Source organism: Loa loa, assembly GCF_000183805.2.
Source record: "Loa loa unplaced genomic scaffold supercont3.77, whole genome shotgun sequence".
Taxonomy (NCBI): Eukaryota; Metazoa; Nematoda; class Chromadorea; order Rhabditida; family Onchocercidae; genus Loa; species Loa loa.
The window spans coordinates 84,293-108,566 of record NW_018108257.1 but is presented as its reverse complement, the minus strand read 5'-3'; the positions used below and the strand labels follow the sequence as shown (position 1 = coordinate 108,566).

The 24,274-nt window shown below is 34.3% G+C and overlaps 4 protein-coding genes across 4 annotated transcripts; 2 read left to right on the top strand and 2 right to left on the bottom strand.

Moving 5' to 3' along the window:
- Nucleotides 1-6,832: 6,832 nt before the first annotated feature.
- Nucleotides 6,833-13,784, top strand: LOAG_02704 (PAN domain-containing protein). The gene is made up of 19 exons (XM_003138241.2): nucleotides 6,833-6,951; nucleotides 7,256-7,460; nucleotides 7,781-7,914; nucleotides 8,266-8,410; nucleotides 8,589-8,712; nucleotides 8,987-9,122; nucleotides 9,389-9,549; nucleotides 9,731-9,879; nucleotides 10,382-10,520; nucleotides 10,757-10,991; nucleotides 11,125-11,322; nucleotides 11,429-11,704; nucleotides 11,924-12,078; nucleotides 12,212-12,317; nucleotides 12,415-12,557; nucleotides 12,745-12,904; nucleotides 13,040-13,118; nucleotides 13,395-13,525; nucleotides 13,605-13,784. Exons 2-19 carry the CDS (start codon nucleotides 7,340-7,342, stop codon nucleotides 13,767-13,769), a joined length of 2,757 nt encoding a protein of 918 aa, XP_003138289.2. The 5' UTR covers nucleotides 6,833-6,951; nucleotides 7,256-7,339; the 3' UTR covers nucleotides 13,770-13,784.
- A 418-nt stretch (nucleotides 13,785-14,202) lies between these two features.
- On the bottom strand, nucleotides 14,203-18,736 carry LOAG_02703 (ribosome biogenesis protein BOP1). The gene is made up of 12 exons (XM_003138240.2): nucleotides 18,643-18,736; nucleotides 18,359-18,510; nucleotides 17,825-18,048; nucleotides 17,668-17,735; nucleotides 17,406-17,573; nucleotides 17,108-17,254; nucleotides 16,951-17,031; nucleotides 16,712-16,840; nucleotides 16,111-16,350; nucleotides 15,753-15,863; nucleotides 15,343-15,647; nucleotides 14,203-14,692 (listed from the first exon to the last, which is right to left on the bottom strand). The coding sequence occupies exons 1-12, from the start codon at nucleotides 18,721-18,723 to the stop codon at nucleotides 14,470-14,472; spliced, it is 1,929 nt and encodes a 642-aa protein (XP_003138288.1). The 5' UTR covers nucleotides 18,724-18,736; the 3' UTR covers nucleotides 14,203-14,469.
- Nucleotides 18,737-19,287: 551 nt separating this feature from the next.
- LOAG_02702 (ubiquitin-activating enzyme 5) lies at nucleotides 19,288-22,560 on the top strand. The gene is made up of 10 exons (XM_020446097.1): nucleotides 19,288-19,428; nucleotides 19,712-19,911; nucleotides 20,220-20,305; nucleotides 20,398-20,484; nucleotides 20,911-20,992; nucleotides 21,119-21,223; nucleotides 21,371-21,498; nucleotides 21,572-21,707; nucleotides 21,863-22,107; nucleotides 22,257-22,560. The coding sequence occupies exons 1-9, from the start codon at nucleotides 19,299-19,301 to the stop codon at nucleotides 21,980-21,982; spliced, it is 1,074 nt and encodes a 357-aa protein (XP_020303518.1). The 5' UTR covers nucleotides 19,288-19,298; the 3' UTR covers nucleotides 21,983-22,107; nucleotides 22,257-22,560.
- A 216-nt stretch (nucleotides 22,561-22,776) lies between these two features.
- LOAG_02701 (hypothetical protein) lies at nucleotides 22,777-23,770 on the bottom strand (the record flags this gene model as incomplete). The annotated part of the gene is made up of 2 exons (XM_003138238.1): nucleotides 22,777-23,064; nucleotides 23,615-23,770. 2 exons carry the CDS (start codon nucleotides 23,768-23,770, stop codon nucleotides 22,777-22,779), a joined length of 444 nt encoding a protein of 147 aa, XP_003138286.1.
- Between the last annotated feature and the right edge of the window lie 504 nt (nucleotides 23,771-24,274).

The following is a 24,274-nucleotide window of genomic DNA, read 5'->3' as shown; positions in this document are numbered from 1 at the left end:
TATTTATCTTTCTTATTTTCAATTTATTCAAACATTCGCCTACTAATGGTTGTTTTTACCCATGACTTTTAATGATGTGATATGCTTCGAAGTACCAAAAATTATTGTTTCATTTTTTTTTAATGATTCAGAAATGCTAGATTATTTTAAATTTCTAGTTTAAAAGATGAATTGTAATGGAATGATAGGAAAATAATCCAGCAGTAGGAGTGAGCAAGTTCAATTAAAAAATGTCTGAAAGCTCTGTGAAAATACGCTAACATGCATCCACTCGTTGATAATAACTTCATGGAACTTGAAATTGTGATACAAACCTATTTCAACTCATATCATTATAATAATCATTATTTTGCTCTATTATCTTGAGGTTTTCTTTATTGATTGATAGCTGTGACAATGATGAAAAGCTGAAAAATTGCCTTGTTATTCATTTCTGTGATAATAATTAAATTGTAGTTTATCACATTTTACCCGTGCCTTCCAAACACTTGAAAGATGACTGATAAATTGTTATCAGTGCACTCTTTTAATCTTGCTATGATGCTGTGATTAGCGGAAGTTTAAGTGTCTATGTTAAGCCGAAAACTATAACAACTGCCAGTTTATTTTAGCAACCTCAAAATAACCAATAATTATAATGGGTTCAAGAGGGGAAGGAAAATATAGCTATCTCTCAACTTTCTCCACGATTACAAAAGGGCAAACTTCCTGTGATAGTGCAGGTGTAAGGGCTGTCATTATAAACTTTTGGTTAAAATTTTGTACTCTCCCAGATGGCGTTGATGTCGCCCTTTTTGCTTCTTCGACTTGTTTGCAATTCATGCGGTCTTTCTCCCTGTAACTCAGGGTAAGGTTTTAGCAGTTTATTTCTCCAGTTGTAATCCAAAAAAAAATTGCAAAGTTGGAGGAAAAAGTAGGGCTTTCGCGACATGACTGAAATTAACTTGATAAATCGATGAATTCCCAATCACAGTAAGAATTACATGATTATTCCATTCTATTTTAGGTGATATCATCTTCAAAATACCATTGTGAGATATTTCGGGCAATCAAAGTATGAACTGCAGGGAGTTCTCTATCAATTCCCATCTGGTGGCCATTGATTGGTACATTAACAATTTGCAAAGATAAATGATAAATTGTGTTAAACTGCCGACAAAGGAACTTTTTATCCAAAAAAAAACCGCCCAATTTTATTTAGATTTGCAGCAGTCACTTTTTTGGTGTACTTCGTTGAAAATGTTGGCGTAAGGCGGCTTATCGAGGCATTGACGTGTGAATCATTCATTGGAGGAGTATTTGCATAGCTTGATTCGCCTCATAGAGGCATGCGAATTTTCAGATTAATCGGTTTAGTGCTTCAATTGTTCAAACTGTCCCAACAAACTTTCTCCGATAATTCTGTCTTTACTGTAATAAATTTAGCATTGAAAATAATGACATTTAAACAGTGTCAATTATGAACCATCTATAAAAATCACTGATTGACTTTTTCAGTAAACATCGATCATCAATTTACAGTTTAAGAAAGTTTACGAACACACAAGAAGCATTTAAGAGGAGCAAAATCAGAACAGATGAAAGTAATTTCAGTTAACTAGTCTATCGACATTACGAACAATCAGCTTGCCTACATAATTAGTAGACTGACTGGACGAATAATTCAGGAGGTCTCTATGTGAAGCATTTGTAACGTTCGGTTGACGACCTGCAACCCTAATGATGTTCTTGATTAATGTCTTGGATGGTGAATTGATCCAGTATCCGCAATTTGTTTTGTACAATTTTAATTCAAATAAGATTTCAAAAAATAAAGTGAATTAATTGATTGATTTGTGTAGTTTGAGATATTTTGTTTAGTATATTATAGAGGAAACGGAATAAGGCTTTAAAGACTAGTCAAGAATAACGAAAATGACATTCCCAATACCTTAAAGTGAGGTATGAGGGAACCGCTCGTGGATCACAAATATTTGTTATTTAGAATGCTCAATAGGAATTAGTTCATTGAATACTGGTACAATTAACTGAAAAGGTGGTGGGATTTGCAATTCTTTTTAATTTCTGATAATAATTTGAATATACGAAGTTATTGCAAATACTTCATACCTGGCTCATTCAAAGCATTGAATGAAATCTTTGCGAATATTTGCATGAACTTACAAACTCTGATTTATCTAACTTTATTGATTTTTCAAATGAAGAATGAAAATGATAAAAAAAGGACAAATGCATCCCACAGAAATATCATTTTTACATATAATCATATTTTAGATTAATTAAGTGGAGAAATAAAAATTTGATCTAAATTTTTCGCTTATAAAAGAATGGAATGTGCAGTTTCCACATTTCGAAACGTATCCCTTCGTATCTGAATCCTTTTTGAATTTTCTCTCTAAAAAAAAGCTCAAAGCAGGTTATTATATGCTTGGGTGTTCCTTAGGTCAAAAATACCTGTGAGTTTAAATCCTCAGATGGATCATTGGTCGCTAATTTTCGCATTTCGCCAATTTTTTTTTTTTTCATATTCCAATTCATGGAATATTGGAGCATACCTTCGTCATATATAGTAAGCAAGCAAGTAGAAAGACATAAAGGAATCCTATCTTTCTACTTTAAAATCGTTCAATGACTGAAATCGACTGGAACTTACAAAAAATTAATAAAAGTGACAAAATGAGGAAAGATATAAAAGGACACAGAGAGTGACCTAAATATAATTTACTGTAAGAAAATGTCATCAAATGCGTTTGTCTTCTTCTTACCAAATGACCCCTTATATCATGCATGAATGTGTTACGAATCCTTGCAATCTTCACGCCTTTATTCGATCTTCAAATTTCAAATTTTTTTTACGGAAATCTGGTTGACCTATTTAATGAAAATCGAGCACATGTAGTAAAATAATAAATTTAGAATGGAATTTGTACTCATCAAAAGAATGACAAAAAATAACAATTATAATATAATAATCGAAATTCATTCTGAGATGCTACTGCGATAGGGTTATTGAGAATACCCAGGATGATATAACATACTTTGACATGTGTTTGTAGTGATATGATAGTGTAGAAAGCTGAATTATGATAGAAATGGGACGGACGAAGATCCTTTGATTCTTTCAATTTCTGACATTAAAGGTAGAATCTCCTCTAGAAAATCATTTGTGACCAATAGATTCGAAATGTTTATCCAACTGATCTATGTTATTATTACTGATCTATAATTTATTATCCAATTCGTTTGTTCAGTTTTCGAAAGTATTAATAAACAATAAAAGGGTTTTGCTATTGTTTTTACCCCTGTGTTAAGAGATCTCGGATTCAGCAATTTAATTCAAATTTCAACAATTAGTTCAAAGGATTAGTTAAGTAAATAGAAGCGATGATAGAAGCTAAGTCATTATTTTGGCCTGAAAAAAAAAAATGTCATTTTATTGGGAAAAGACGTAAACAAATTATCTCAGAGAAATATGAAATGCTCGAAAGTTATGCAGAAATGGAAAATTTTAGTAGCATTATTTGCTTTGAATTTTTAAAATGATGTTCAAGTGATGAAAGGGAAGAGGAGGGGTTCTTATTAAAGGATATTTAGGGTTCCACAAAACAGTGAAATGTTACTGTTGTTAATATAAATGTATAGTTGTACTGGTTGAGCTGAAAGGAGATAGAAATGCGGAAGAGAATAGTAATTTAGAATGGAACCTTCTAACCCTTCGTCGCCTAAAATATTTAAAGAGGTTAAGAAGATGGCCGAGAGGTAACTGTCATTGACCTCCAAAATGAGATTTGTGCTCTTTCTAATCAACACCATCACAATCTCTCTTCTACACCAATAGCAGTAGCACCGATAATCTCCCTCCTCCTGCGTTACCTGCCATTGGGTTTGCGAAAGTAACGACGTTTTTGTTGTTGATTTGTCATCAAACTTTCTCATTCATCATCATCGCAATCATTACCTGTATTACCTTCAAGGCAGTAATATTTGGGTGGATTTCGGTGGCTCAACCGACAGGAACGCTTCTAATATGCATCTTTTTAACGATGTGTCATCACTTCCGTATTATTATTCATACCTCATCATAATTGCATACTTTTCTGGGCTCGCTTCAATTGAAATACAAGAAATTCGTAGGTTTTGTTTTTATATTACTGCAATTTATAATTGTTATCGTTCATAAGGTTCATAGTGAATTCATGAAATTTCCTGATCTGAAAAAATTCCTGAAGTAAAACGGTTGTTACTGGAAATTGTTCCATGAAACAGTGTAAGATAGTAATTTTCAAAAATCATGATCTTATCAAATCGCAATCGAAAGAATCATGTTTACAAATGGTCACACTTTCTAAAAATTCCAGTCAACTTCAATCTTTTATTCTTGATTTCGATTTTATTAGTAATTTAAACATAACTAAGAAGTGTGAATTCCAACGCGCGTTGCACAAATAAGTTAGAATAACTTGGCAAATATGACGTCTTTTTCAAATTCTTTTCGCATTTCTAGTCGAACCGATTGGTTCCTTTCGTTTCATTTACTGAAAAAGAGTAAAGAAGGAAAGGGCGACAAAAAAAAAAAAAGAAAAAACAACAAAGAAAAAGAGTTCATCTATTGTTATTAATATATACTGTCTGGACGATAAATCTTATTCCGAATCCAGATTTTGTGTTCTCTTCTTTCTAATCCTGAATTAAAAAAATAAGTGAAAAGTTGATGTAATAATCTTCTGTGAGCATACTGTAATGTTATTATGCATCACATGTGGGATACTTAACTGTGCGACCATTAAAAATTATTTCTTAAGAAATTTAATTTTATCGTTATAAAATTTTTCTGGATCTAAAAATGAATAACATCCATCCTACTTATTTCTTCTCTCACCTATTTCAAAACTCATAGGCATCTATTACGAAAGTAGAGTGCTCTTCGCAGCTATTTTAAGGATTTCTTTCAAATTTCCTAAAAAATACTTTTTTAAGCTTATTTAATTTCTCATAAGAAAAGTGGCCCGGCTCCCTTAGTTTTGATATTTCGTTAACTTTCAATCCAAACAGTAAATTCTTTCAGATTGATTTGAGAATTTTAGTTAAAGATGACAACTTGTTGCTGGGAAAACATAAATGGAGATAGTGAGATAAATAAATATTTTTGCTTAGAATAGTGATGAAAACATCTCTTCAATTTCTTCCATTGTATGAAACTTTTTGTCGAATTGCAACATTTATGGCAGTATCATACTGTTTTTGTACAAAGTGATTTTTTATTATCTTCCAAAATATTTGAATCGAACCAAAAAAACGTTTTCATCAGAAGCTGATGGGCATTTTCTGTTGATATTTGATTAAATTAAAATTGGCGTATTTAGTCTCTCATAAATTTGCAACCTTTTAGAGCTAGTAGTGTTTTATCATTTACATCAAAACATTTTTGGAAGTCCGATGACACACTTTTTGCAGAAAAAAAGTGGTGTGAGTTGTCCTATTCTTGAAACTGACCCGTAACGGCACTGATACGGTCCATTCTTAGATTGATTGCGTCGAGAAAATGAGCGGTAAATAAGTATTTTTTACAGTTGTAAAAACTGGGTTATCTTCTAGTGAACAAATTTATACTCTTAAAAATGTCAACATCGACTAATCTTCACGATAATCTTCACGAGAAAAGGTTGCAGAAAGTATTAATGTGAACATTTAATGTCATTCAACAGCACTATAGTGTTTTTGTCTTTCCTTATTCCCTGTGAAATAATGCTGCTTGAAGCTTAAAGAAATGAAGTGACAAGCAAAGCACAGAAAAACACACATTTTTCCTGTTTTTCCTTTTATCAAAAGAATAATGAGAGGAATGACAATGTAAAGGACTTTTTTTCTGTTTATATTTGAAAATGAAAATGAATTTCGAAGCTATCATCGAGTAATAAGAGTTGAAAAAGCATGAAGAAGTAAAAAAAAAAAGAATCCATCTCTACGTTCCCAATTTTGATCGTGTGACATAGTTTCGGGATGCATGATGACCTCTGCTGCATGATCTTATCATCCTCCTGTCGGCTTGATTTCTCTAATAGTTATATTAATATTATCTAATTACTTTGCATAAACGGCTTTGAAATAACAAATTTTCTGAAAATTTTGGGAATGAAAAGTTTGAAAATTTTAATAAAATGAATGTTTTAATTACAGCATCATATCCAACATGTAACAAAGGTGAGTCACCCGTCTTTTTACTCCAACACAATGCTACTGCGGGCAAAGTTCTGAAGCGGGCTTCCACAGCAAGTCTCGTCGACTGCACCGATCTTTGTTTCACAGATGATGTTAGTTCAATTTTCGAAAAATTTTTCTTTGCTGTTTCGATTATTGCATGAAAGATTATATTAAGCAGATTTTAGGATTGTTTGGCGATAACCTATCAAGATAAAGAGTGCAGAATGCTGTCAAGTATTGGTAAATCAGCTGAACGTTCAGATGATTACTTATTAATGAGTAAAAATTGTGCTAAAGTATATTTTCTGTTTTATAACTTTACTGAATATTTTCATGAATAATTTATCACATTATCACTAAGTACAGCTAAATGCACCTGGGAAACACTCCTTGTTCGCATTATTATAATTTCAAATAATTTTAATAACTATCGCAATCTTATCATCATCATTTTACTGAGACCATAACACCGAGTTGGTTGGTTAAGTGATATGTCAGAAACAAATGAAATAGTGCTGTAGCATTTGTTTTTTTTAAAAATTTTTTTTAAGAAAAAGATAAATGCGTGAAGAAAACAGAAAAATAATATTTGAAGATGATGGAATGTAAATTATTTTGCATGAATGGAATTTCTACTTCTTGTTTCACTACAAATAAACGGAATTAAATTTGTAGAGTGGACGGATCTGCTCATCTCCATTTCAATTCGATGTTCATGAACAAAAAATTTTGGTTGGGTTTGCTCGTGAGGTTCGTTCATTGTCAAAAGCATTTTAAGGTTAAAACACTAAAAATATAGCAGATGACGATAAGAAACCCGAATTCTACCTATTATCTCAGCAAAGTATGATAGCTTAGTGAATTCCTTCAAACAATTTATTTTTGAAAATTTCAAATATTTTTCATTCGGAATATCCTTCCTTGTAATTGCAGGAAAATATCCACTCGTTTGGAATTGTTATTCAGCAACTAAATTTTATGGATTAATCCAAATTTGGGAATTTTCTTGTTGCATACATTTTTACGTTTTGTTTTGTCAGATTATCTCTTATAGGTTGTATCAGCTGATTCATTATCGTTATGCTTATCAGCTTGTCTGAATGCATTTGATTCGTTTGGTTTTGAATGTGAGTCGGCAATGTATTATCCGGTTGATTCGGAATGCATCCTAAACACCGAAGATCGTCTGGATCGACCTGACTTGTTTGTGGATGAATTAGATGACAACGTCATTTATCTGGATAACAATTGCGCTGGATGTATATTACTTTATGATACATCGTCTAATCACTAACTTTCTGGATAGTGATGAAAGAAACTTCCTCAGTTTAGCACTTAGTTGCATATCATTTCTCAATCCGAATTCAAAAGATCCTACACCTCGTCAATCTGTTGCCGTCTGGGAGATCAGTGCTCTTTAGTTTTAAAAAAAAATCATTTATGAACAAGGAAATAACTGTAAATAATAGGTTCGCCAGCTACTCTTTTGCAAAAAACAAGTAACTGAAAGATTGTTTCTTTGATATCACTGATCTGATAGTTATCAATGACAGCAGTGATAAGTTCCAATGGATTTCAGCGCAATGCTATGCTCCATACATCACACAGTATATTGCCGTTGCAAATCGCCAGTTAGCCAATGAACTTGATAGACAACTAATAGCTGATCGTGAATCCTGCGAATCATTATGTACTCAGCGACTATCCACAACGGTAAATTGCTTGAGCAGTAAACAAGACGAACCAGTCATCAATTCAGTTTTAGAAGTTAAATTTAAATTCAGCAAGTTTGAAAACTTTCCAATTTGCAAAGTACTAAATCCAATGCTAGGAAATTTATTCCCTTCTCACTAGTTCCATATGCTTCGGAATAAGATGGTCAGTGCAACACTTTCTGAACCAGTCCCATTTTCGGTTAAATTTCTTGCTTATTACTCACTGATCCAATTGCTGATTATCAGGATCTTAGCTAAGATAAGACTTAAAGGATGATTCCTTCGGGAATTTCGAGAATGTAAAAGTTTTCCCTCTTTCAAAAACAAACTTGTCAAACCAAAGCTTCAGGCAAACGACTTCAATTGTAAATCATTCATGCATAATCCGGATAACAATATTTGCATACTTTCTGATGAACGTTCTAAACCACTTGGTCGGGGAAATCTTGTGAAAGCCGATGGTTTCACATATTATGAGAAAAAATGTTTCGCATGTACGTTTTCAAAAGCAGTGGAATTATTTAATGCTTGCACTTTCTGTCATTGATAAGATCAAAATGATGTTTAATTTTATTTCCAAATGAAAATGACATTGTTATTCAGGCAATTAATTAGCACGTCAAAATAATCTTGAGATTCTTCCCTTTCAGTTCATATTTTAATAAATTATAGCGCCAAGAACATGTCGGAATGTGCCGTCATTTGAGCGCGTACCGCAAATGATATTAGTTGGTTTTGCTGCATTTGTTATGGAAAATGTACCTTCGGTAACGATGTGCCTTGATCAGTGTACAAAGTAAGTTAGTAATCTGTTAGTTCTAATATCATTATCCTCATCATCAAAAGAGCATCATATATATGCCCCTATAGGTTAACCTTCAATCGAACCGTTTCACTTATATTTCAAAGTGTGTGTGTGGAGGCATACATATGATGCTCCTTAAACAAAAATTTAAATAATTTTGATGCCATTAAAAAAGCTAAATAAATTGTTTAATCTATGGTTTAAATGATTACAGGGATTTTTTTAGAACACTGTGATAAGGAAGTTGCGAATTTTTCCTTTTCAGTCCTCCACCGGAAACTGGAGAAAATTTCGAATGCAAATCTGTGATGTATTATTACAACGAGCAAGAATGTATTTTAAACGCTGAAACAAGAGAAAATAAACCAGACTTGTTTATACCAGAAGGAGAAGAGTTCCAAGTTTGGATTTCAACATTAATCTAGGATTATTCAGTCAAAATAAATTTCTTTTCAATACATGATGCCATATGTTTCTTGTCAACCTATTTTGCTAATAGTAACACTTCTGCTTGCTTGTTACATATTTTCTGAAAAACTAGAGGGTTACTGTAACTTTTGATTAGATTTGTCACTTATATTTCTTTTACATTAACTTTATTCGTTCTTATTATTCCACGAGTAGGAATTAGAATTCACTGTTTCTTTCTTTTGGAAGCTCATTTCAGGTCGATTATTTTGATATCACTTGTCATTTGCACCCTGAAACGTGTCCGAATGGTACAACATTACATACTGTACGTACAGTGAATGCAGCACTTCCTGAAGGCGAAGGATCGATTCATATTTTGCAGTCAGCCGGGAATTCGGTTGCTGATTGCATGATAAAGTTTGTTTTTAGGAGATCAGGTTGACTGTTTCTCTAAGGTATATCAGCGCAAATTACTGATAATTATTAAATAAATGCGAATTGTGCGGGTGCTGCATTTATGCTGCAACAGTAATGCGAGAAGGGTGAAGTAGTTCAGTAATGCTTTCAATGTGAATATTGTCCTGTTGTTTGATTTCAGATGTTACGAAATGACTCCCGAGAAGTGTCGCGCATTCAATTTTGACAAGCAGACATCTGATTGTGATCTATTATATGTTGATGGGAAGACAACCTTACGACCTACAGTCCATTCGGGCATTGATCTCTACGACCTTCACTGCCTAGATCGTGAGAAGCATTCTAGAAATTCTCTTCATTGCTTTACATCTATACAGCAGACAGACAGCTCAAATTCATCATTGAAAAACATAATGTTAACGGGTAGAGGGAGAAGATGATCACTTGTACAACGGCAACGACAGAAGAATGATCTTTTACCGATTGCTGAATTCCTTGACATAAATTTGTTGCATCAGAATCTATGAATGAATTAGCCTTCTGGGGAGAAGAAACATATTTCTATTAAATTTTAGTCATGCCAGTATTTAAATTTTCAAAAAATGGATTTACTTATGGATAATTCATGAATTTTCGTTTTATAAAAATTAGAGAACTTGCAGCTATCGAATAACCAAGTAACACTTTCCGAGGCTTTCCGGAAAATAGCATGAAAAATCATGAAAAATATTTAACGTAAACAATTTCCAAAAGTCAACATTTATCAAATCGTCCAATTATTATATATTTACAAATGATCGGTATCCAAAAATGATTGGCGATCTGTTTCCAGAGACAAAAGTCTGCGCACAGCAAAATGACGTAACACGATTTTCGAGATATTTGTATAGTATATATGATGCAGTACCATCGCAGTTCTACGAAACAATCGCCCTTACAAATTGTCTTAATCTTTGCGCATCCAACGAGCGGTTCATTTTATATTTATTAATTTTACATCAGTTTCATTGCTTATATTCTTCTTGACCTCTTCCATGAATTATTCAGTTCAGAATCAATCTTATTTTAAGATCAAAGCAAATCTTTGTAACTTTACTATGCCAGTATACAGCTCGCAAGATACAAGTGCTTTGCAATCGTATGGTTGAAATTTGATTTCGGAAATCATTCTCATTGAAGAATAACGGAAGAATTTAACGTGTTTCAGTTGCGAAGGTGTAAATTACAACAGAAGAAATGGTCGTTGTGAACTGTTTGATAAGATTGAGGGAAATGGAAAACCAAGTGATTTCACAGACTTTTACAAAAACCTCTGCCTAGTGAAGGAAGTGGAATCAGAATATAGCGCCGCAGCTAACGTCCCCAAACATCTCCTTCAGAATGTTTCGCATCCTTCAGAAGCTCAGAAACAAGAAGCTAAATCACAATTTATCGTAGCAAAAGTATGCTTTCACAGCAACATCTAATTCTCAGCCATGTCTCCTCGCATGCAATGATTTAGCTCGGAGAGTATTCAAGGCATTTCCCAGTGTATCATTTGAACTAGTTCGGAAGCAACTGATAAAGTTCTTTTAGAAAAAGCCTTTCCTACGCGAGCAGGAAGCGCAGCGACGAGCTCCAGAAGCTATAACTAAGTCTACTGCAGCTTCCGGAAGATCGTCAGCTGATGCTACATTCACAATTTCTTCATCCGGAAGACTTCCAGGAGCTGTAGTGCAAATCGCTCCGGATGCGGTACAAACAATTTGCAATTATGAGGGCATCAAAGTGCAGGTTATCTTTAATTAAACTGACACAATAGTGTTAGTTTGCCGTGAAACTTATATTGATTGCTATAAGGCGTAGTGCACTGGATATACTGAAACACGTGAAATTGCAGGTGAGAAATACAGAAGCATTCTCAGGAGTGATATTTGTTAAAAACAGGTATGAAACCTGTCGAGTAGAGGTTACGAATAGTGAAAGTGCAGTGCTAGTAATTGGTTTACCACCAAATTTCGGTTCAAAAATGGTGGTTGACAAAAGGATCACCACTGACCAGACCAATATCCAACAAGCAATAACCGAAGGCGATAAACTGAGTAAACTCGGCGATGAACTGCGCACAAGGCGACAGGCTTTAGAATTACAAAGGGATTGCGGAATTCAGGATATGGTACGTTGGGAAATAAACTACATTTGTAAGAGCCTAGGAACTCTCATTCTTCACTGACCTTATCCGCCAAAGCTGATATGCGTTCGACATATAAAAAAGTAACGAAAGTTACTGTAATCTTCAGTAAGTGAGTAATTTCTAAGCAGTTTTAAAATTACAAGGTTAACAGATTGGAACGGATTGTGGAATTATTTTCATTTCTGATGATGGTGCTTTTAGAACAATGGTACTTATAAGTCAACGGTAGTTGTCCAAACCAATAACTTGGGTATACCTGGATTGGTAACTTCCATGGACCAGATTTTTGAAGTGAGCTGTGATTACAGTTCAATGCTCGGTGGAAAAATTACTGCTGGTGCCAACCTTACAATTGAGTAAGTAACCGAAATTTCAAGTTTATGATTGACTTCTTAAATTACTTCAAATAGCGGAGAAGGTTGTTTGTTTCTAGAAGTGAAATAAATGATGCTTTAAGATTACGATACGCTTTAATGAGAAAAATTTCAGTGGTCCCGAAGCATCTCTTATTCAACCACGAGGAAAAATTGAACTTGGCAATCCAGTGCTAATGCAAATGTTGAGCGGACAAGGAGAGTATCAACCTGTCCTACAAGTGCTCATTTATAAATTCACTTTGTAAACCACTTAGGAAGTCCATATTTAGTACAGGTGAATATATTAAAAACACAGTATATTTGCCGCCCTTTCAGGCAAAACTAGGTGACATTCTGCAGCTACGTTGGGAAATAATGACTATGGATGAGGAACTTGATTTCTTCGTTCGAGATTGTTTTGCTGAGCCAGGAACTACCACTCTGAATGCGGGAGAAAATTTACAACTCATCGCAAATGGGTGACTAGTCTACTTGTAAAAGAAAAATCTAATCGAAATTTGTGATTAACACAGAAAAACGATTAGTCTATGTTGCGTACACCATACCTAATTGAGGAAAATTTTAACATTTGAAACATTCAATTTAACGTTGGATGTTACTACCTTATCATTCAATACTGATTTTTTCTAAGAGAATATATTTCAGCTGCCCAACGCCAGCTGTATCGCAGAAAATTATGCCCGATCCGATAGAAATAATGTCCTCCTCAGTGAAGATAGCACACTTGCAAGCGTTCAGATTCGATTCATCCAGTGTAGTCAGAATAACATGTCATTTGGATATTTGCATGAAGAGCTGTAAAGAGGTAATATCATGGTTGTAAACTTAAACTGGGTTTTAATTACAATAAATACGCTGGGCATAAGTTTTTAAACTTCATTCATCTTAATTACTCACAGATCCCAAACACTGTAAAAAAAAATCAGATTTATTCTTTTAGGTGACGTGCCAACTAGGCAAGGAACAAAAACAATCATGGGGTCGTAAAAAGCGCAGTACAGCCAATTCAGTTACTGACTGTAAGTGAAGGCGTTAAAGAAATCGATGTTGATGGGTTACGCGTTTTGGTTTCTCGATATTTTACGAGAACCAAATGATTAACGGTTATTTGAGTGCGAGTACATAACGTCGTTACGATACATTAGCAGTGCTTATTGTTCCATACATCTGTAACGTACCTGAAGTGTCGCGTATTACATCGTTTTGCATTATAGCACACTGCAACAAGCAGTTGCTGGTCTGCTCTTCTATCAGTTCGAACTCATATTTCATAATGACTTCCAAACTTGTTTTAGATGAAACGGAAAGATATAGAATCCCAAAACTTGCTCAAGCTACAACTTCTGTGATCATCATAGATCCTCTTCAGCAAGTTGCCGAACCAGCGGCCCTTGCACGAACACAAACTTTCGACCTTGTGCGAGAAGTCTGATTTATTTCTTCATTTCCCAACAAAACATAAAATATCTAAACATTGTACACTTGAAAAAAAAAATTATTTCCAGGAACCGAAGATGACGATAACCGCCCTACCAGGACAGCTATGTATGGCCAAAATATCGTTATTTGGTATTTTTGGTCTTCTCTTCATTATTACAACTGTACAGGCTGTTGTTGTTGCTCATTATGTATTTCAAAGGCTAACAGGAAACTACAAGAAGAAATACTAAGGGCTAGGTTCTTCCAAATTTGCTACTTCTTAAAGCAATTCATCTGAAGCTTTAATTTCACAAGCGCTAGCTACTGAGTTACGTTAAATCTTGACGATATCCTACGGTTATTCTTTTCATGTAGACCACACCCATGAAAAGGTGGTACAATACCAGCTGATATGCTACAGAATTCCACTTGAAAACTCATTTACTTGACCTAGGTAGGTATTTCGATTACAAAATCCTTTATTCGGATTTCGGCCAGACAAAGAAATATTTTGTTAATAGTTCCTTCATGGTTTAGTTGTTTCTATTGAAACATTATTTTTTCAGTTCCAATTTTGTCCATAATGAAATTTATGTTTCTTTTACGACAAAGTACTAAACTCCGGCAAGGATCAAAGCGGTTGCATTTGCATAAAACACAAAAGGCAAGATACATAACTTTTAACAGCGTTTCGACGTCTTTGTCAGTTAATACTTAACTTTTCTTTTAAAACTTCACTTTTAAGCGCACAATCAACTACAAAGTTGACGAAAACAGAATAAGAACTATTTCGCATTGGCTTTCATAGTAGCTGTATGGATATTAATCTGTAAAAAATTATATCAAATAAACATCTGCGATACATTATTAGTGAGTTTTACTGGGGCCGAACCTAACAATTGATAATAGGCAAATTGAAAGTAGTCTTCATAATTATATGGTTCAACTAGCTTAAGTGAATAAAGCAATCGATCCATCGACGTGCGCAGTTATTAACCATGGTTGCGAGGGATGAAATATTGCAGCTAGAACTGAAAGACCATTTCTCTGAGCTGTTTGGATATGCAACCTTCGTACTGGTATAAATTCATTCTCTTTGAATGGATCATTATTGATTCGGGCATAATACACAATTGCGGTTGAGTCATCCGATACAGTTGCAATTAATGGATATCTGAAAAATCAAGAAACTTCCTGCGAAGCTATCAGAAAGTTCGTTCCCAAAATGCTGAGAATTGCAGAACTATTTCTTAAATTAAAAAAAAGTAGTACTTCCTTTCTAGTGTCAACAAGTTTGAAAAAGAGTAAATTAGGTTTTAACAAAACCTGACAACTTTAGAATGTGTTGCACCAAGAAATTATTTGAATAAACCATAAACGGCTAAATCCCTAAACTTAGCGGATCAAAACCGTTACTGATCTCATTAGTAACTAGAGCTTTATTTTATAGAAAACATAATTCGTTTAATGACATTATATTACTCGCCCTTCATGGGAAGGGGGACAAAGTTCCAAGTCCTTAGTATTCTGAGATACAAGACACCAAATTCACGGAGATCCTTCTTCAGTAGATCACTAGATTAATAAGATATTTGGAGTATACAACCCTATTCACATTTCAAAGGATGATAGCCTGCATTCTTAGCGCATTAGACGCAACAAACAAAGAATATTTCAAGTATTTTAGGCAGTGAACCCACAAATCTACAGACTAATGAGAGGATGAAAGTCTATTAAGATAAATATGCTCCAATACAAGCACAGCATCACTTCCTCATCCAGGTTTCTTGCTGTTATTGAAAAGAAGAACAGCTACGGACAAACCTTGCATGCTGTGTAACTGCACGAATAGCTGCCGTATGATGTTTGACGCTTTTCCATGGTTTACTAGAAAGTTGCAAGTCGATCCATGAAAAAACTCTATCATGACCGCCAACAAACACATTATCTCCTCGAAAGTCAACATGCACGGAGCTCACCCACTGTGAACCGGTTATGATTTTTTTCTTCAACTGACACTTCGCCAAATCATAAATTCGTATATATCTTTGCGTTCCAACAAACAGAAGCGGCTCATATGGATGAAATGACAACACCGTCATAAGGCCTTTTAAACGAGAAAAAGGTCGCTAAAATCGATAAAACTACTTCAAGAAATCATTAAGCTGAAACTCAGGAATTTCAAAGTTCCAGACGATAAACTTTTATCTTCCCACCACAAGACTACTGCTCACCTGAGATTTACATTTCGAAAGTTGATGTATATAAACAAGTTTCGGCGACTTCGAATTAGCAAACGTTGCAAAGTAATCACCTTTGTGATGCCATACTACTTGACGTGCAACCTAGAGAAATAAAATCTAATACACTGTCAATGAATTGTACTCGTAATATAAATATGATTGTAGAATGAATTACACCCACCCATTAATTAATTGTGATGGCCCTCAATGCTAACTTGAACGTGAATAAAAATATCCCGAATCTCGTCAATGGAATTTTAACACGATTAAAACGGTATTATTTATGCCGAAACAAAAACAACTTATGCAAATATTATAAAAATCAGCAGGAATTTAAAGTAAAACTCACATATCCAAGATCAATTGATATAGTGTTCTTCCCTTCATGTTTCCATTTTAAAGTATCACTTTCTGAAGATTCACATCGGAGTTTTGATAAATATTCCGTAGTAGCCGTGATACGATAGCGATCTCCACAGTAGGAATTTATTAAAATCATTTTATTCGATTCCACTGTAACAGCCAAAAGTGTCCATTTTTTAAGAGGGCAATAAGCTACACTTGTTATTGAACCTTCCAAACTTGTCGTCTATAATGATTGCATTTTCATTGCAAAAACTGAATTTACACATATAATTAGAGTAAGAAGACACAAGATCATTATTCCAAAACATATGAAAAAACTTCATATCTATTTCTATTGCAGCCTTCAATGGATCTCAAATGTACCGATATTATAGAAATAATTTAAGCATTAAAATGAACATGAATTCTAAAAAAAAAAAACACCGAGAACGACAACTGAAATCCAAAAATCAGTAAGCCTTATGCATAATAAAGATTATACTCCTGAATTTATTTTCAAATCTTTAAGCCTTTAAAAACAATTTGGACCACTCCCTACTGCCTGCGACTTTAAAAAACGAAAAAATATATACAAAAATCGGTACTTTGAGACATCTCCCATCACATACGGACCACACTCGTAGCGTTCCGTCCTCACCACCTGATGCGAAGATTTCCGTTGATTCAGGTTCAAAGGATAAACTCCTCACTTGCCCGGAATGACCAAGCATACGCTTCAAAAAATTAACAAAATGAATTCATTAGATTTGGAATTCTAATCGATGTATGAAGATTTACCAATATGTTTTACTTCGAGATCAAAAAATAAAAAAGTGGAACTTACGAAGCTCTGTGTCGTTGGGAAAGGACGCATTTCCGCCAGGTTAGGAAGTTCAGGAAGCAAATCTGCATGGTCAACATTTAACTGAAAAGCATTATGTATAGAGAAAAGCCTCAACTTCAACTTGGGCATATTTATTAAAATAAACTGGTCAAAATACCTTCATTTTCCTTTGCCGTGGTGCTAAATATAAATCAAGGCAGCGCTGATAACGGTCGTTATAAAATCGATCATATGCCGGCACTTTCCTCAAACAGTCATATTTTTTTGGGACAAAGTCTAATCGTCGATCTTCTGGATCAGTTTCCTGAGATTTTTTTTTAGATTATAAATTGTGGAGCTATGCCAGCAAGAAATGTAAGAAATATCAAATTATCAAAATGCCAAAAATATCACATTGCAAGAAATATCAAATTTGAAAGCAATCTAGCATAATATATATTTTACCAGGAACCAACCTTCCATTTCTTTAATTCTTCCTCATCACATAAATATTCTACCGGCGGATTATAACTTTCAGCGTGCCCAGGTAAAGGAACTTTTGGTGCAGGAAAATGCATTCGTATCCTGGCTAACTCACTTTTCGTTTTCTCATTGGAGGAATTATCAGACCATAAATCATAAACCTGCAAAAAATTCAAAAAACAAGATGAAAAAAAATTCCGGATCGGTAGTGACATTCATAACAAAGTCCTAGATGAATAGCTTCTTGGACCAGACTTTTTTTTCAATCTGCTTTGGTCGAGATGGTCGCAGCCAACCCATTTTGATAGCATGCACCATCTTCCCTGAAAAGAAAGAAATGCCTGTGAAGGGTACGTGAAACCGTAAAGTCGGAACAAGTTTTGAGAAAATTTTGTTAAAAAGCAAAACTGACCAACAAGACGCTTTTCATCCAGTGAAGGAATAAATGAACGTTTAGAATCTGGACGATTCGATATTGGATGAATTTCTACTTGTGATGAGAAGATGTCCACGAATGGCTGATATGGATTGTAACCAACTGATGGATATTTCGAGGCATTCAGTGCGTTCAGCTTTTTCACTTCGTCATCGTTTAAAGTAATAAAACCACCGCTTTGCCGATCGTAAACTTTACTCCTGCAACAATTCTCTCCTCATATAGGCTTTTCTGAACACGACTTACTATATAATAAATGAATAAAATAAAATCGAGGACTTCGCAGAGAAATTAGAAAAATGAGATTTAACATGATCGATGAGATTCCTCAACTTTCCCGTTTATTTTGCATAAACAACAATAAATGCAATCTATATCGAGGAAATGGTTTTAAACAATTTTTTTTTTTGCTTAAAATTAAGCAGCTTTTTTTACGTCAATATCGGAGAGTTATTAATTAGAGTTGTTGATTTTAACAGTATGGAACAAAAAAAAATATACATAACTGACCAGTAATTAGGGTCGTCCATCCGATCAAGGAATTCTTCCATACCATCCTTTTTTTTATCCGATTCGATCTGATTTCCGTTTTTATCATAACCGATATGCTCGAAGTCATCATACCACGAAATCGGGATGTTACCTATCGTATTCCTCAGATCCTAGAACCATAATTATTTCACTAACTCTCTCTTTATCATTGTAAATATTGTTACAAGAAGGGAATTTTATGGCAGTGCAGAAGACAATCTTACGGCAACTGAAAAACGAAAAGTAAGGCTGGAACATCACACCTCTTCATCACTCGAATCATAATAGTCAATTTTTCCATTCGTTCCTTTGAACTCTGCCGATTTTACTCGCTTATGAATCATTGCTGTATCTGAAGAAAGTATTTTTGTGAATGAGTAAGTGTTCATGCCATTATCCAAGCTCGACAATCACGATCTGATAATCAGCTTAACCCAAATACAGTCCCAATCAGGCTCGAGAGCCATAATCTGATGACCACCACAACCCAAATGCAATCAGGTTCGACAATTACGACTCGATAATCTAACCTAACTCAAACATGTTCGGAGCCATGAAAGGCTAATTGGCAAAAGCCGACTCGGGCCAAAGTCATTGACGTAGCTGTATAGCAGGCTTGTCGTCTTTGTCTCTCCTTTGTAGTTTTATTTGTTGAATTAGTATTGTATCTCTTCTCCCTTCATCTCTTTATACTGTCATCAAGTCTGCAGTAATACATCTATTCAGTGATAACAAACAGAAATTTGTTAGAAACCACTGAATCAAGATTTGTCACCCCTTGCTCATTACCGTTTATTGTATTGCCTTATGATTGTCTTGATTATCTCATTTTATCTTATCACAAAATGTATGTATTATTCTCTCTCATTATCATAAATTATATGTTAGTGGTGATGTTTTGCTATATATTAAAGGATCGATGTCGAAAAATTTGTCAGATCAGTTGGATGCATTGCATGCTAAGCTGTTAGCAGTAGGAACTAACTTGGTATACATAAAGAGAAATAGTAAGAAGGATACGAATGCCGCATTCAAACGATTCAAAATCGGTTAGTCGTTGTTTTCCTACTTTCTCATAGTTTCATTTCATGAGGGTCATTAGAAACTTCTTATTACTCAGGAAACTTTGTACTCTTCTGATTCTCTATCGAACTGTCATATTTTTACCATCGTATTTTTTATCGTCATAGGTATGATATCTTTTTGTCAGGCTGTTCAAGACACTAATAGTAACTAAATGAGTTTGTACCGTTCCGTAATCGTTTCATGATGATATTATATAATGATATTATATATGTAATATTTCTGATGATATTATACAATATGATGCAGATGTAATGAGTGCGGAAGTGAATGATTCCAATCCATATAGTCGATTGATGGCTTTGAAGAAAATGGGTATTGTGAAAAACTACGATGATATCCGGAAAAAAACAGTGCTGATAGTAGGTATTGGTGGTGTCGGAAGTGTTGTTGCCGAAATGTTGACGAGATGTGGAATTGGAAAGCTTATATTGTTTGATTATGATAAGGTAGGCATTCTCGCTTGTGGTAATAAAAGTCATCTATCCTCTTGCGCAAACATGAAAGAAATCATTTTTTGTGTGATACCAAGTTACCTTGCTAACTTAATATCCCACATATGAAATATACATTATCAGTTAAAATTCTTCAAATTTTATATCATGATTAGAACATAAAACGAGAACTTATTTCGCTGATCCCTTCTACAATGTTAAGTAATGTTATTCGTTTGATATCGTCACTGAACTTTTGCTAGGAAGAGCAATATTTTGTGCGATCTGGAAGTCGAAGGATGAAGTATACTAGTAGGTTTTAGGTAGAACTTGCTAATATGAATCGTTTATTTTATCAACCGCAGCATTCTGGTATGAATAAAGTTGACGCAGCACGGAACACTCTGATGTGAGTTTACTGTTATGGAAGTAACCGATGTGAAGCATACTATTATTTATCTGTATATTATCGTTCATCACCGATTTTTTTTCTATTTTCAGAACAATCAATCCCGATGTAGATTTCGAAACGTATAATGTGAATATAACGACCGTAGAGAACTATTCCCTCTTTGTTGACCGAATTAGGTATCTTTGTCTTGTTCAAAGAAATTCAGTTGCTTGAAAATTGCAGCATAAAGATCAGCACTGTTTTTTTGGATATTATCATGAAAAACATTTTTTCTTCAAATCAAGCTATAGAGACCTATAGAGATAGGTGAAGCTCCTGCTGAGTCATCCAGTCACTGGTGCTGACACCGATCCTGCGAAACAATCCATATCTCACAAGATGAGGTATTTTTTTTTTCGAAAGCTTTTTGGGCAAAGATGAGGCCATTTTGTTGCATATCTTCCGGATTTTCTTTTCTGTTCCCTACAATCGCATGTTTTTTAATGTACGTCCTCAATCGCACGAAGCTGAAATCTATGACATACTAGCTCCATTGTTTTTGAAGGATTTTCGTCATCAAACATGACTTTCTGTTGTATTAAAATTTTGCAAATTATTTGTAGGAAGGGAAATCTTATCGGTGAGAAGGTTGAACTCGTTCTCAGTTGTGTGGATAATTTCGAAGCTAGAATGACTATTAACACTGTACGTATAACCACTTTATTTTTTCTACTTTTTTTTTTTAGTTCTATCTTTTTTCATTGCTTATTCCTGATATTTGAAGTAAATTGGATGTATCTCTCGTTGACAGCATTTATGTTTTGTTTTCAGGCTTGTAATGAAGAGGATCAGATATGGATGGAATCTGGTGTTAGCGAGAGTGCGGTATCTGGCCATGTACAGTGTATGCGTCCTGGACATAGTGCATGCTTTGCTGTAATATTTTTTGCTTTGTTACCAAAAATATTGTTGGAATTCAAATGATTGTTCGGTATTAATTCATAAACAACTTTTTTTTGGAAATTTATCCATGATTTTTTAAGCTCTACTCCTCAAATACTTCATCTAACGTTTGTTTTTTAGTGTGTGCCTCCTTTGGTGGTTGCTTCAAATATTAACGAACGCACTCTGAAACGTGAAGGAGTTTGTGCTGCGTCATTACCCACCACTATGGCCGTCGTTGCGGGCTTTCTGGTACAAAATGCCTTGAAGTATGCAGTACTTCTTGGATCTTACAAGTTACTTCTGAACTCGTTTTACGTACATTTTAATAAATCACTTCAGGTTCCTTTTAAATTTTGGTGAAGTATCGTACTGTCTGGGGTATAATGCTCTCTGTGATTTCTTTCCTCGACATCAGATATTACCGAATCCGAGTTGTGAAGACCGTTTCTGTCGACAAAGACAAGAAGAGTATAAAGTATGAACTTTCACTTTCAAATCGGTGAAATAAACTCTTGAGGGTTAAAGTGCTTTCATTTTTTCACTCGTAATAATTTTTACAAATTCTATGTGAAAGTTTTACTGTAAGACTATCTTTGATTACAACCATTTATTATCACTCTATAATTGCAGCAAGTTGCAAATGAAAATGAAGCTGACGAAAATGAAAAGGTCGAAGAAAACATAACACACGACGACAACGACTGGGGTTATATTGGTTCTCGGGAAATTTTTGTTACTGGATTACAATAAACGCTTATTCATGTTCATTTGCAGGAATTGAAGTGGTGGATGAATCATTAGTTGATCCTACTAGTGATTGTTGTAATGGACCTGGCAAAGGGATACAATTTGCTTACGAAGCTCCTGTCAAAGAGGTATTTTCTGATATTACACCGGAACAATCTTACAGGAAATCTTACAATTATGCAGACTAATATTTGTTTGTATAATTCATTGTTTTGGTAAAATACATGGTTTCAATAGTTTTCTAGATTTGGTACACTTTCTCAAAGTGATTTTTTAGAATATGGGTGATAAGGAACAAATATCCGAGGCAAAGAACTTATCATCACTGATGACTGAATTAAAAAGTTTATGATAAATGGTGCTGTTAATGAATTGTTATGAGTAAAGAAGGGAACAAGGGATGTACTTGTTTATTACTAGTGTATATTTTATTCTCCCACTTCACTTATCAAAATACATAAAATAAAATATGCAAGTCACGGAATTTTGTTTATTCCATACACCAAAAGACTGCAGTTACCCAAATAAAAAGTGTCAAACTATTCCTCATGCAAATGCAGGATAAAATTCAGTGCATATTCATCGAATCTTAATTTATAAATTTCAAAATGTAGAATTTTGAACGATTAATGTGTCCATATGCAAGGTGCTAAAACAAATAGGATCTTTTTTAGGAACGAATGGGATCTGTATCACCACAAAAGTAGCATCTATGATATAGTTAGCATCAGTAAACGCGAAAGTAATCCTTATGATACAGTCAGCAGCAATAAACACGAATAAAAAAGGCAGTTGTGTTACATTTCGAATCTTAAATCGGTTGACAAATAAATATCCCTAGATTCAAGCTGCAAACAAAAATATTCACCCAGTACTGTGCATAAAACAATACTCAATATCTGTAGCAGCCACCAGGAAACATGCGTGGGAATCGATTTATAATACAAAGTAACAACGATTAAGTGCCAAAAATGTAAAGTACATGTAAAATCCAAACACTGTTTCGAGCGTCCAATAACTTTACTCATAATAAGAGAGCATATTGCAACCGAAAGTAATTGAGTGACTGCTCCGCGAAGTGTAGCCTGGAATTAAGCATTCACATTACAGTTGCCGTTCCAATAAGCTATGCTGAAGCACGTGTAAGAACCTAAACCACTTATATCAATAAGTCATTTATACACTCAGTTCATTTTATAATGAAAAATTATCTGAATTCTTGAATGAAATGTTTTTCATTAAATGTTACGTATTACCTTTCTAATAAGGTGATACTTTTATGTTTTTGTCCTTCCAGTCAACAATCAACGAGTTCCCACTACCAATGCTGCACTGAATAATACACAGCTATGTTGGCGATAAATTTTCATAGTGGCGTAATAAATTTAATCTTAGATGTGTAACCACTTGATATAAGATTAACCCCTTTCTGCGTACGTTAAATTTTATTCGTTGTCGGAGTTTTTTAGGCATTCTTATAACAAGGAACTAATGAGGTTAGCGACTTTACATGAAGGAGGAAGTGAAGATAGAAACACAACGATCTACCAAGACCATTAGAAACACTTCCGAGAGGAATTGGGATGAAAGTGACGTGAAAGTTAAGGAGACAAGAGTAACATAAAACCAACAAACCTCTGTCGTGAACACTTGTTCCAACGAAGGATAATGGCCTCCAACGGAGAGCATTACTAAGAGAATACACTGGGTGGTATAGAATGTTGTTTGCATACATATAATCTGCGAAACAATCAAACCGGGATCCCACACATATGATCGAAAAGAGTTCATTTTACCTGGTCAACATCATCGATCGATTACGTTTGTTAAAGTCAACAATACCTGAAGGGTATCCATAGTTATAACTTTTTCTCTTCAGACATTATTTCACATTAACAACTTGAATTTATCTACTTGTAGCCATCCTTTTCATTACTATTTCCAAAAATCAATTTTCATCACCTGACTGATGCATCTCACTGTTTTGAAAACTACTCTTTTCTTTTTCTTGAAAACCTTATGTGATTGGTACTATCATGTTATTCTAAGGCAACAAATCAAATTATTTTGTGCCGGAATATTATTTAAAACTTCGAGTCGTTAAGATCACCTCAACTTCTTTGGATGGAACTATTTGTCACTTAAGTAATATGCTTTCTATATTGTACACTGCATTCAGGATGAAGAAATTGTGATGGTAACCGAAAGGCTTTTGAAAAAGCAAATGACGATTAAAATTTGACAAATATTAATTAGAGTTGAATAAATGTTCTCAAGTCAAATATTGTGCTTATC

Bases quoted from the DNA above. Each gene is read 5' to 3' on its own strand.
- LOAG_02703 (XM_003138240.2), bottom strand. From the start codon at position 18,723: ATGATTCATAAGCGAGTAAAATCGGCAGAGTTCAAAGGAACGAATGGA. The intron at 17,255-17,405 runs GTTGGTTCCTGG...AAAAAATCTCAG, and splicing joins AAGAATTAAAGAAATGGAAG to GAAACTGATCCAGAAGATCG. The intron at 15,864-16,110 runs GTGAGTTTTACT...TTATTTCTCTAG, and splicing joins TATCAATTGATCTTGGATAT to GTTGCACGTCAAGTAGTATG.
- LOAG_02704 (XM_003138241.2), top strand. From the start codon at position 7,340: ATGTATTATCCGGTTGATTCGGAATGCATCCTAAACACCGAAGATCGT. The intron at 9,880-10,381 runs GTGAGAAGCATT...ATCTGTTTCCAG, and splicing joins CGACCTTCACTGCCTAGATC to AGACAAAAGTCTGCGCACAG. The intron at 12,079-12,211 runs GTAAGTAACCGA...GAAAAATTTCAG, and splicing joins GGTGCCAACCTTACAATTGA to TGGTCCCGAAGCATCTCTTA.
- LOAG_02702 (XM_020446097.1), top strand. From the start codon at position 19,299: ATGTCGAAAAATTTGTCAGATCAGTTGGATGCATTGCATGCTAAGCTG. The intron at 19,912-20,219 runs GTAGGCATTCTC...AGTAGGTTTTAG, and splicing joins TATTGTTTGATTATGATAAG to GTAGAACTTGCTAATATGAA. The intron at 20,306-20,397 runs GTGAGTTTACTG...TTCTATTTTCAG, and splicing joins GCAGCACGGAACACTCTGAT to AACAATCAATCCCGATGTAG.